The sequence below is a fragment of the Alnus glutinosa genome, chromosome 6 (assembly GCF_958979055.1).
Source record: "Alnus glutinosa chromosome 6, dhAlnGlut1.1, whole genome shotgun sequence".
Classification (NCBI taxonomy): domain Eukaryota; kingdom Viridiplantae; phylum Streptophyta; class Magnoliopsida; order Fagales; family Betulaceae; genus Alnus; species Alnus glutinosa.
The window spans coordinates 24,656,504-24,669,892 of NC_084891.1; the positions used below are offsets into that span (position 1 = coordinate 24,656,504).

The 13,389-nt window shown below is 37.0% G+C and overlaps 2 protein-coding genes across 2 annotated transcripts; both read right to left on the minus strand.

Moving 5' to 3' along the window:
• Window positions 1–622: 622 nt before the first annotated feature.
• Window positions 623–1,777, minus strand: LOC133871157 (protein TRACHEARY ELEMENT DIFFERENTIATION-RELATED 7A-like). Its single transcript, XM_062308537.1, has 2 exons — window positions 1,567–1,777; window positions 623–1,419 (listed from the first exon to the last, which is right to left on the minus strand). The coding sequence occupies exons 1-2, from the start codon at window positions 1,718–1,720 to the stop codon at window positions 947–949; spliced, it is 627 nt and encodes a 208-aa protein (XP_062164521.1). The 5' UTR covers window positions 1,721–1,777; the 3' UTR covers window positions 623–946.
• Window positions 1,778–7,475: 5,698 nt separating this feature from the next.
• LOC133871652 (protein TRACHEARY ELEMENT DIFFERENTIATION-RELATED 7A-like) lies at window positions 7,476–8,543 on the minus strand. The gene has a single exon (XM_062309080.1). It carries the CDS (start codon window positions 8,541–8,543, stop codon window positions 7,476–7,478), a length of 1,068 nt encoding a protein of 355 aa, XP_062165064.1.
• Between the last annotated feature and the right edge of the window lie 4,846 nt (window positions 8,544–13,389).

Sequence of the window (13,389 nt, forward strand, 5' to 3'; positions counted from 1 at the left end):
ACAAAAATAATGCACAAAATAACCTTCCTTCCAGGTGTTCCTGTCATTAAAAAAAAAAAAAAAAAATTCTATGGTTTGGATAATTTCATTGTGAAATTCATGCCACGTGCAACCTCTGGCTAGGACGTTAGGTAATTAGGAATCTTTAATTTGTCACGTGCATGCTCTTTTTCCTACAAAGAAATGCAATTAAGTTGCAGCGCATATTACAACACTTCTAACGAAAGGAAAATGATTAAAATACTCTCAATGTACAACAAGGACACTACACCAATTTACTTGAGTCCTATTTCAATATGCCTCGAGGTAATGCCTTTGTTGTGCACTAGCCACTAGGAGTGCATGAGTCACTCTCAAAAAAAATAAAATGTGTAAAAGTTCCACATGAATCAACAATTGGTCACAAAAAAAAAAAAAAAAAAAAAAAACAACAACAACAACAATCTGTCAAACAAATCCCACTTATGTAGATCAAGCTTCCGCCAAACTTTTTTTTTTTTTTTGGTAGAAAAATCAAATGTTCATTGTCTTGCGCAACTTAACAATAAGTCGACCAAATTAATATGATCCAAGTTGGAAAGCTTGGATGATACGAATTGAATACCCACATGTTCTTGATAAATTTACAACGAGGGAAATAATTAATTATGATCATAATTACAACTATATGACAAAAAGTCATATTTAATGTCTTGGCTACAAACCTGGAGATTTTCGAATATACGTACAGTACTAGGCCTATCTGCTTGGCCAATATCTTAACGCAGATGGAGCATGCATCATCTATGGCTCCATTATTTATTTTAACCACTCCACATCAATGAAGGTACAAATGAATGCATCTCAGCCAAAGTAAAAATAAATAACAACAACAACAATAATAATAATAAGCAAAAGCAAATGAAAAAGACAGACAGATCATCGATCAGAGATGAGAGCTTTAGCTTTAGTAGTGTTGGTGATGGCCTGGAGGATAAGTGGGAGACCCAGGCACCGCCGGTTCACGCGGAGAGCCTCCTCCAGCAATCCCATGCAAACCCATAGCGCTAGAACCTACAGCTTCATGAACTTGAATATTATCCTCTACCGGCAGTGTTACAGTTTGCTCCCCATAGGGAGCACAAGGGACTTCAGGAAGCATCACTGGCCTCTTCTTCCTCTTTGAGCAGAAGAGACCAGCTAAGAGGAACGCAATGAATAAAAAACCGCCTACGGAGACGCAGGCCGCGATGATAGTAGTTCGGTGGCCTCCGGAAGGTGGCGACGCAATTGGTGATGATGGTGGGAGAGATTTGTAAGGAGGGGGAGGCCAAAAACCTGGCGGGGTACAATCACCGGGAACGGTTGGTGGGGGTGGTGGGTAATGTCCTCGTGGCGGTGTTGCTGTAGTTGGAGGTGGTTTTGGTGCATTTTTGGGTGGCGTTGATCGAGGTGGCCATGCATTATTTGGAGGTGGAGTTTTTTGGGGTGCTGGAGCTGGAGTATCTGGTTTTGGTGGTGACCAGCTAGTTGGTGGCGGTGCTTCAGTCGGAGTGGGAGGTTGGATGACCGGTGTAGTTGGTGAAGGTGGGCACGGTGGCTGGTGATGGTCTGGTGGTGGAGGTGGAGGTGGAGGCGTGATAGGGTTACATGGGACAGGTGATGGCGGAGGCGGTGGAGGCGTGATAGGGTTAAATGGGACAGGTGATGGTGGTGGTGGAGAGTAGTATGGGTAACTCATCTTCGTGAAGAAATTTTGAAGACACTTATCTATTCTATACAAATAGATTGATAAAATAGCCGTATGCAAGTCCTCTATTTGTACTAGTCGGAGCATCAAATCAAAGTCTTCGGTTCCTCAAGTCAATTTGTCAGCCCTACAACATGTCAATTTTTTACACACATCCAGTTTGGGCTTGCTCTAATCTTAAGATAACGTCGAGTTGTCATTGCATTAAAAATTAAATGACTTTATATCCCCCAAAAAAAAAACATGACTTTTTGAAGGGCACCCTACGAGTATATATATATATATGTATAGCTAGCCACAGTCCACATGCATGATGGAAATGAGTAAAAAGTTTCAACATTGCAAGCTCATCGATCAAGAGTCAAAATATTCTTTGTTTATCAATCTTATGTCATTGTTTCTAAAAAATTGTACCAAATTGGATATATTATCAGATTTCTTCAGCATGTTTTTGTAAAAGAAAACGAAAAATCATTTAACAGCTCGTTCTTTGACACACCTTAATTCGCCCACTTGATTGAGTTCTATAACCTATAAATCTTCCGCATTAAATAACTTTTTGTCAATTATATGTGTCATTATTTTCTTTTATTCAATTTTTAATTGGATGAGTGTGATTCAATCAAACCAAAGATACAATACAGATCACTAGTTGCTGAACAGCAGACTACGTACAAATTAAATTAAAAGAAAACAGATGGACTAGATTTTATATTACGTTTTCTCGTGACATTTCTGCTTCTGATATGGTTGTAGCATGTTCCTCAAATCATGTGGCTTAAATCTCATTCGAGTTATTTGAACTAATTAAATTGTGATCGCGTGCAATATTTAGAGCATTAACCATAGATTCGATCGTTTAATTCTCTGTCAAACCCCATTCTTCGTAGCTAGAGATCGAAGTACTTGGAGGTACTGCATGCCACATCCAAGAAAGCTCGAATTCGAAATTCTATATTCATGCACGACAGTAAGCTTTGTTAAGAGAAAATAAAAAAAGATTGAGAACATCTATAAAAATAAAATTAAAAAAGAAAAAAAAAAGATTGAGAAGAATGAAGTTTTCACGTTTTTCAAAAGGCGTCAGTTTACTTTTCACATAGAAGTTGTTATTTTACAGAGTACACTAATGAAAGAGGCAGGCATGATGAGCATGGGATAGCATGACTTTTTGAGTCAATAGGTTGTACAAGTTTTGGTCTGACTTCAGACAGTAGTTTAATAAAGAAAACATGTTTATGTGCAATTATTTGTTATTTGTACTTTCGCCCCTATTTTAACGAAAAATGTTGGATTAACGTGGTGCTTGTTTATTAGTATCCATAATATTTTCTGGATTAATTGTATTATTTTTAATAAATAAGCTCCACATTATTTTAGTTAATATTCGTATCTAAATTAAAAATTTGGTACTCTTAACATTTATCATTAATCATTTTAATATATTAGTACTCGATCATTCAACTTTTGCCTCAGCCATATATTGATAAAAATTCCTTATTCCATCTTGATCCCAGTCTAAATCTTCCCAAAGTTGCTTCGGACAAATTGTCTAAAACGTAGAAAAGGTTTCCCTCCTCCCCCAGAGATTCTTTGCTTGAAGCTTGAACAACCCAATTGCATGCATAACGTGCCCTTGTCGTTTTAGCAAGCATTAATAGCCCTAGTTTGTCAAGTCGGATTGCTTTAAAGTATATACATGCACATGTTTAACGTAATTAAGGAGACAAGACAGAGTTGTCTTATGGCTAAGCCATAATCCCCGTCAAGTTAACTGAAAATTTTCAAACGAAGGAGGCATCTAGGCAATTAATTATTTAAAAATTAATTGTGACTTCCTCGTCGTCATTATAAAATATACATATTTGGTCAAACGCCTACGAGCTCAATTGCACTCTATCTATTCCCACCATAATTACTCTTTATTTTCGTCACATTATATACATTCTTCTAGGTGCCTTCTCAGAAGTTATCACTATGAATTACAGCTGGCAGCATGCAGCCAAGCAGCCTTAATTGGTACGAGTGTAAAACACATTAGCTTTCTAATTGACTTGATTTCTTAGACTTCACCAAGTAGTTTCTCATACAACTATACAAGCAAATGTGGTTTTAATTAATTAATTAGTGAATTTATAAAATCATATGATAATTACAATAAATATGCAGATCCACGTGCAAATGCTGCATGCATCGTCATAATTAGTAATTAGTTTCTTTTATTAGCATTATATTGTTTTCTTACTTTTGGTTTGGTGGGTCTTCTCATCTCCCATTTGATTAAACATCAAGCCAACCTAATTACGATCTCCATTTGTATTGCTAGATGGATCTCGGAGTGGCCCAAAAGCCACCCCAGCCCTAGAGGGTGGCCGCAAGCCACCCCCCTCCTCCTTTTGGGTGGCTTAAAAAAATAAAATTTTAAGTTTTTAAATTTATAATTAAATAAAAATAATAATATTTTAAGATGATGTGATGAAAATGCTGACGTGGCACTAACGGAGGTTGTGAAAATGGACGAAAAAATCATGGAAGGACCTGTTTCAAATTTACGAAAAAGTTAAGCACCAAATACCGATTTTCAAAAAATGAGAGATCGAATTCAAATAGCGCTCTGACTCAGGAACTTATTAGACATTTAATTACCCTAAAAAAAAATTATTAGATTAGTTGGCGGGGACTACATATTAGCATTGTAAAATAGTTGTGGAATAAAAATGTATTTTGTAGAATTAGTACTCCTTACAAAACAGTTTCTTCTTATTATTATTTTCAAAATAAATAAGTATTTCCAATTATTTGTTTACCCAGGAAAAAAAAATGTTACTTACAAATATTATTAAAGCAAATAGATGGGTGTTCTTAATTAGCCATCAACTAGAATTAATATTGAAAAATTATATAAAGTAACTCCTAATTTAAGTGTGTGTGATCAACAATTCTTCAAAATATAAATGCGATAAAGTAAATGAGACAGATATTTTAGTGACGAAGTAGAAACTCTCACTCAAGAGAAAAACTATTATGGAGCAGCCAAACTCAAAAAATTCACTAACAGAATAAATAACAAGTTAAAAAGTAGTCGTACTCGCATACTCCTGATGTAGTAGTTGTACATTGAACTCTAACACGTACTTATACGTGAACGTCTCCTAATCAGACCTCATGTCTGAAGAGTTCTTCAATTGACTCTTTTAACTTAGAGCTCCTCTCTAAACTAGACTTCAATGGGTTGATCAAATCACACAAATAAAAACTTTAAGAGAGCTAGCTGATCTCATTATCTCTGTCTAAATACCCTCTCTTAGTACATTGGAGTTTATATGATACTCCTTACAAAAACACTTCCTAGATGCCTCATTATATAGGCTTTTGAAATCCTAAATCGACACTGACTCGGATTTTCATAGGCGGCGTTTGGACTTGGACAGAAAACGTCCGAGCGTCAAGCAGCAACCAACTTCAAATAACATGCTTTTCTTTAGAAGTTTTCAGTAGCGTGTCCGGACGATGTGGTCTTAGCACCTGGACAGTTGCATGTTGTCTCTACTATTCGCAGCCTTCAGTTTGCTGTTCAAACTCCTCATCGAATAGGAACTCTCGGGTCTAGGTGTTCGCTGGGCTGTTCACTGAGTTGTAAGCGCGTCAGAATCTTCCTTGACTTTCGGAAATTGCCTTTCTTGATACTTATGATACTGAACTTGTCATATTAGGCCATTTCTATATTGGAGAAAGTACTCTGAATTAACTCTAGAAAATTCTCTGAATTATAGCATTCTTGTTTCAGCAATACCTTGATATAGTAGTAATTTTGTCAACAAAATGTAGAAAATAAACTAACAAATATAATCCTGTTGGCCAGTTCAGAACAATACAGTACTGCACAATTCACATAAATTCAGAACAAACTTGTTGAATGTAAGAATCAGCCATCCATTATATATATATATATATATATATATATATATAAGAATAAAAAAAATCGTGGACCAAACAATTATAGTTATATTTCATGTATTTTCTAAAGTCATATAGAAAGTATAATTAGTTAAATCAAATACCGGATTGATCAGTAGGGCTGATTGAGCCATTAATGGTGAAGCTCGAGCTCAGCACGTAATTGTTTTCAAGCCGAGGAAAACGAGCCCAATCTAGGCCTATGGGTTAAGAAATAGGATCATGAAATTTGATAGTATCCGGCCATTTCATGGTTATGATTGACCGGTATAATTAACGGTATATATAATGTCAATATATGTTAACACATCTTTTAAAAAATTTATATTATATTATATTATAAATACTATTAAATATATTAATTTTAAATCTCGACCAATTGAATAAATTCTTATCAAAGATTGGACTATGCCCACATATAAAGTTTTTAACTGGCGAGAGTCCTTCGGCCCATGGGCACCCTTCCTAGAATTGTCTCCTTAGTACTGTACGTGAGCTATCAGCCCCTAACTATCATGGAGTCTTTTGGTGGATTATTATTAGGAAAAAAAAAAAAAAAATCTAAAAGAATCCTGTCTGTCGAACACCACAGGTCCAGAAGCGAAGATTAATGAAAAATGTCAAAATATTTATTGCGGTCCTTTTTGGTTTCTTCCTAACTTGACAAGAAAGAAAAGAAGAACAAAGAAAAAATTGGTTACAAATTATTATTTTTTAATTAAAAAAATATGTCAAGTCAATATAAAAAGACTAAAAAAAAAAAAATCATAATAGATGCTATAGCATCTCTCTAGATTAATTAAAAAAAAAAAAAAAAATCATTCACAGATACTTTACTGATGAAGTTCTTTTTTTTCTTTTTTAATTTTGTCAAGATAAAAATGGATAAAAAATTATGGAACATGTCAGTTAAGAATACGAGGGAAGGGACTAATTCGCTACTCCTTACTCGAAAGTGATTGATTGATGACCACAAAAGGTGTTTCACATTACAAAGGAAGGGACTGATTCGCTGCTCGATATTGATCGACACAAAAGCATATTATTCCATGAAAAATATAATCCTCTTTATTTTTACTATTAAGATTTATTTTATTATATTTAAATTGATCGATAAGATGTGGTATCATTTTAAATTTTAAATTATATGCAACATATATACTATTAGAGTTATAAAATTAAATATGATATAGACCATAAAAAAAATTATTTCAATTTTAAGTGAAATGAAGAAAGTTCATTTTACGGCTAATATTTTGTTTTGTTGTAATTAATAGTGTATACGTGGTATCATATCATTTAAATTTTTAAATAACGTGACAACATAAATATCATTAGATCTGTAAAATCTAATTCATGAATCTCTTAATCTCAAGTAAGATAGAAATTATCTATTTTATAACCAATATTTTACTAGTAAATATGTGAAATTTAATCTAGACCTTAAACCAAACAGGCCTCTTTATAAGCAATCCTTTAATCTGAGTCCATAAAACTTAATTATAACAAACCAACAATACAGCAAACCACAGCCAAAAAGCACACAAACTAAAATACAATAAGAAGTAAATTAAGCTTGTGGACAACATTGATGGTATGAATGAAATATTTGCAGGAAAATTAGTTTTAAGGAGAAAATAACATTTTTCAAAGCTTATGCATGCAGATCATCACAGCTTCAACCGTTTTTTAAATGGCCTAGAGAAGTGGAAGGCATGGTTTCTCTCCATTCATAAGGATGACTCTTGATGGTCGCAATTTGCAGACCAATGGCACTTGCACCTAAAAATCATATATGAACTTGCACATCATTGTCAATCGGAACTATCCTGGCGGTTGCATCGTCTATTGCGACTGTCCTGGCAGCCGCATCGTCAATTGGAACCATCCTGTTGGTTGCATTGTCTATTGCGATTGTCCTGGCAGCCGCATCATCAATTGGAACTGTCTTCGTGGTTGCATCGTCTATTGCGATTGTCCTGGCATCCGCATCGTCAATTGGAACTGTCTTCGTGGTTGCATCGTCTATTGCGATTGTCCTGGCAGCCGCATCGTCAATTGGAACTGTCTTCGTGGTTGCATCGTCTATTGCGATTGTCCTGGCAGCCGCATCGTCAATTGGAACTGTCTTCGTGGTTGCATCGTCTATTGCAATTGTCCTGGCAGCCGCATCGTCAATTGGAACTATCTTGGTGGCTGCATCGTCTATTGCGACTGTCCTGGCGGTTTCATCGTCTATTGGGATTATCACAGTTTGCTCCTCATCAGACTGGTCTGTGGTATTATTCTCTTGAATGGGTTCGGGTTGTTCAACAGAAGGTGAGGTGGGAACCATTACTGGCTTCTTCATCTTTTTAATCAAGTAGAATAGACTAACCGCGAGGAATGCAAGTAAGAAGATACCGCCTAGTAAGGCACACACCACGATAATAGTTGTCTGCTCTTGGTCGTGATGATTTGATAACCACGGTGATGGTGCAGGTGCCCAAAGAGGGTGTGGAGGTGCTATACTTGGACGTGAAGATGGTGGTGGCGATGTGTTATTGCTACGTGGGGGAGGTGGGTGTGGTGTTGGTGATGAGGTGCTATTGTGATATGGAGGTGGGGGCGGTGGTGGTGATGAGGTGCTATTGTGACATGGAGATGGTGGTGGTGGAGATGGAGGAGGCGGTGGGGGTGGGGGTGGGGGTGGGGGTGGGGGTGGTGGTGGTGGCTGTAGTGGAGGGGTTGTAGGCGTGGTGTGATTGCATGCTGGTAGTGGTGGCGGTGGTGGTGGAGGTGGAGGGGTTGTGGGCGTGGTGTGGTTGCATGCTGGTGGTGGATTAGGAGGTGGTTGATAATGGTATTCATAACCCATTCTATTGGGAAATATGGTGGAGACCGGAGAGAGTTGCACCAACAAAGAGATGAATAAGATGAATAAATAGTGCACTATTTAAACTGGTTGGAGCGCGAGTAAGGGTTTGCAACTTGCAGGCGCGCGTTAACGGCCAGGCAATTCTCAGTTTTTGGATGAGGTTTCCAATTTAAGTCTTGTCATTCACATTCACAGCTTTAGATATAACACACACCAAATTGCTATATAAATAGGGATAATGTTTTTGCTCACTTTCCTTTCATTCTATAATTATTGATCAATTCAATTAAAAAATCAGTAATACCAATTAGAAGTGTGTAAATAATATTTTTCTATAGAAATGTATGATATATCTTCTTTGATGATAACATATAAAAAGATTAACGACATTCTATTTATTTCGGTGTAAAATATTTTTTGAAATGTTTTTTATATTTTTCGATGTTTAATTTGGTATGACAAAAAATAATAATCAACATTTTTCGGTTTGACCAAAAAAGCTTATTTAGTTTCAGAATTTTTTTTTTTTTTTTTTAAATTTCATAAATCATTTTTTCGAGTTTGACTTACTCTTTCTCAAATTAAGGGACCACTATCAAGCCAGCATTGAGTCATCCACAAACCACTATCGAGCTACCTTAAAACCACCACCAAGTTACTCCGGATCACTACTGAGCTATCGCTGAAGTACCACTATTGGGCAACGTCGGATTATCACTGAGCCACCCTCGGACCACTGTCAAAGCACCACCGGGCCACCGTCGGCTACCATCAGACCATCATTAGACAACCGACGGGCCTTCGCCTGACCACTACTGGAACTTAAATTATTTGGTTAATTTTTTTTCAATTATTTTATATTAATATTTTATGTTGTGAATAAAAATTGATTTTTATAGGTTAATATAATTGAATGAAAATATTAAAAATATTTGAGATTTTTCATACGCGCCAAACATCAAAAAAATGTTTCCAATGAAAAATATTTTTTAAAAAAATAATTTTCTTGAAAATATATTTTGACCCAAAAAAAAAAAAAAAAAAAAAAATTACGGAGATTAAGAATAGGACGACCATTGACCAACTATAATTGAAACTTCCCCCATCTTCATTCTGAATAAAATGATCTTTTTTTCTCCCAAAAAAAGAAAAAAAAAAAAAAAAAAAAAAAAAAAAAAAAAAAAAAAAAAAAGAAAAGAAAGAAAAAAAGAAAGAAGAAGAAGAAGAAAGAAAGAAAGAAAGAAGGAAGGTGATGAAGGGTTGGTCTCCTTTCGTTACCTTAAATTTGTAAAAGATTGAATGCATAAGCATTGATCACAAGCCGAAATTACTACAATTTATCGTGGGATGTGACACGTGTCTCCATCTACTGGTTGTTGCAATTTGCAAAAGTACTATATCTAGTCGTTTCTTAATTACCCAGGACTTACAAAATAGTTTCTTCTTAATCCTTTTTATTTTCCAAATAAATTAATAAGCACTTCCAATTATTTGTTTACCCAGAAAAAAGAGTTACTTAAAAGTATTATAAAGCAAATTAATAAATGGGTGTTCTTTGCCATCAACTAGAATATGATCCAGCTGGTTCAGAACAATACAATGCACGATTCACATCAATTCAGAACGAACTTGGTGATCGAATGTAAGAATAAACCATCCATTTTCCTTGTAACCACAGAGGAAACAAAAAAAAAAAAAAAACTGGTTATTTACTTTAATTTTTGTACTTATAGTAAGACGCATTATCAAGATAGCTTATTTAATTGGTTTCCAAAAGCTCTTGTATTGAACGTTACTGTCGAGATGGTACTTCAGTTCATGAATTTAACGGAGAGACACGTCAAATGTCTTTCAAAATATGGCACAGGTCTCATATTGTTTACTAATAGCAAAGTGAAAGTAGCCAAAACTACCCCTAACGGAGAGGGTGGCCGGTTTCGACCACCCCCTAGCTAATTGTTGATTTGGAGTATTGACAAAAGTTAACATTGTTGGACAATTAATTGTAGGATAAAAACCTAGCATTACTCAAATAATACTACATATTACACAAATATCGATCCCATAAATATCCAAAAAGTTTATGTAACAAGATCGATTCAGTAGCCATTTGATTTTTTTTCATTTTCTTTTTTAAGAAGAATACAAAATTATCAAGAGTTGATTTAAGGGTTACAAAATCCTGCTATGTTGGTTTTGTATGATATCTGTGAGATGTTTGTATAATCTCTAACATTACTATAAATACTGCATAAATAAATTACAGGAAAATAAGTAAAAAAAGAAAAAGAAAAATTGCAACTTTGCAGGCGTACGTTAACGGTCAGGTCTTTGCATGAGGTTACCAACTTTAAGACTTTTAATAGTCATTCTCATTCACATTCACTACTATTCTCCTTTTTTTTTTTCTTTTTTTTTTTTTTTTTTGAACTCTAGAAACAAATTACAGGAATAAGATACAAGAAAATACCAAAAAAAAAAAAAGAAAAGAAAAAGAAAAGAAGCTAATAACTCAATAACCCAATCAAGATAGATTATAACATGCTTCGCACGTTCGGACCATGGGGCAGGAGCGTCCGGACGGCTAAACTTCAACACGCAATTTCTATATCTGATGCGCGTGCATCCAGACCCTGAGGGGGAGACGTCCGGACAGTTGAAGTCGAATCAGCAGTTTCCATATACAATGCACCAGCGTCTGGACCACAGCTGTCAAACGTCCGGATGGTCCATTTTGAACTGCGATTCTTGCCTTACGGAGATACGCGTCCGGACGGGATACCACATCGTCCGAACGGTTGATTGATCTTCCCTTTCTTGAAACTTAGAAAGAATCAGTGAACCGTTCGAGAACTGATAGGCGTCCGGACGTGCTGCTGAAACGTCCGGACGGAGAAAGCTGGCACAGAAGCTTCTCGATATGATGTAGGTGTCCGAACGGAAGAAGCACGTCGTCCGGAAAGATGATGCTTGTCTGTCTGATGTTCAGACGGAATGACACGTCGTTCGGACGGATGGAACAGTAGACAGATGGGCGTCCGGACGGGATGACACATCGTCCTGACGGCTGACAGGGAACTTGAAATTCTTCTGACTCGCAGGCAGAATCTTCTGACATCACTCTGAAAGTGGAATCCCTGTTTACCGCATCATTACACATAAGTGATTTTGTCCAAACAAAGAATAAGGCCAAAATACTAACAAACTCCCCATTTGGCCATTCTGGGACAAAAATCACTTGACTGGTTTGGAAATACATTCCCGGTCCAAAATAAAATAACTCCCCTTTTTTGTCACAAAGGGACAAAGGGTAAACAGAGTAATAAAACAACCAACTGAAATAAAAATTACTTCCCCTAATGGTCTCAAAAGGACCCGGGAAACAGAGTAATATAAATCCAAGAGTTATAATAAACAACAAATTGTCTCAAAATAACAAAAAAAAATCAAAAGTCAACAAAGAAACACGAGGGAAAAATCAAACATCCTCTGCCAGAGGTGTAGCTCTGGGAGTCCGACGTGCAGCCTTTGGTGCAGCAGCCTCATCATCACTGCTATCTGGATGATGGACTTGGAGACACTCCTGAAGGTCCAAGTGGGTCTGGTCCATCCTCTTGCTGATGGACCGCATTTCCAGCTGCGTGGAGGACACGGACTGCTGCATGGAGGACATCGACACCTGCATATTGCTCATCCCCCCCTGAAGAGCAGTAAGAGCCTCCATAATCTGAGAAACATTGACCTCTGGTTCAGAAGGCGGGACAGTGTGAGAGGATGAAGCTACGTCCGGAAAAGCAACATGCATCCAAGCAGGCATATCCTTATCAGAATCCTCTCTCCGCAGCTGCGCATTTGACTTCAGCAAAGTCTGTTTGCTGAGGGGCTGTTTCATCTTCATCCTAGGCTCTCCATCTACATTGATATCGGACTGCAGGATGATCTGAGTAAGGAGGCAGCCAAAAGGAAGACCGGCAGTGCCCTCATCACGAGCCTCGAGCATGACTCACAGAATATGCTTGCAGAGACAGAAAGGAAAGCGAAAGTGAATAGCATAAACAAATTCTTCAATATCAGATTACTGTGCCTGGTAACCGGCCACAGATTGTGCAAAATAATTTTGGCCAACATACGATGAGCTGGACCTAGGGCACCAATCTTGATAGAGGTCTAATGCCCCTCACCCTGTGGAACAGCATGGAAAAACTCTCGGAGCTCATCCATAAAGGGAAGAAGCACCACCTCGTTGAATGGACTGGCAGGTAGATCGAGAACAGGTACCCCGATAAACTAGCTGATGATCTGGGGATCAACAGTGATTATGTGTCCGTCAACAGTGGACTGCAGTACCGTCCCACGCTCATCATCCTGAGCAACCTCCAAGTTTGCATAGAAACGTCGGACTAGCCTGGTGAGGATGACGCAGGCATAGGTATAGAGGTAGGTCCACTGATAATGCTGGATAGTCTCATGGATACTGTTCAGCGGAGGCACCATGATATCTACACGGATCACGTTCCGTTCAGCAATGACAGTCCGGTCCATAATCTTCGCTTGTATTTCATTTTGCTCTACTTTTGTCCTTTGACGGACCCGACGCTGGGAACTGATGGCAGACATGATTCTGCAAAAAGAAAACCAACAAGAATATTCCAAAAAAATAATCCCCAAAAAAAATCTTGTTAGGTTAGCAAAAATTTTGGGCAGAATAACAGCAGAAAAAATGACTATTAAAAAAAACAGAAATTATCATAGTCCTACAAATAATCCCAACATGGTATAAGCATCTCAAACTCTCAATAACACTCCTAATCAAATATTGAAATTCTAACAATGTAAGAACTGAAAA

Coding starts and splice junctions, on each gene's coding strand:
- LOC133871652 (XM_062309080.1), bottom strand. CDS start 8,543: ATGGGTTATGAATACCATTATCAACCACCTCCTAATCCACCACCAGCA.
- LOC133871157 (XM_062308537.1), bottom strand. CDS start 1,720: ATGAGTTACCCATACTACTCTCCACCACCACCATCACCTGTCCCATTT. Junction 1,420..1,566: donor TCACCAGCCACCGTGCCCAC/CTTCACCAACTA, acceptor CTCGATCAACGC/CACCCAAAAATGCACCAAAA.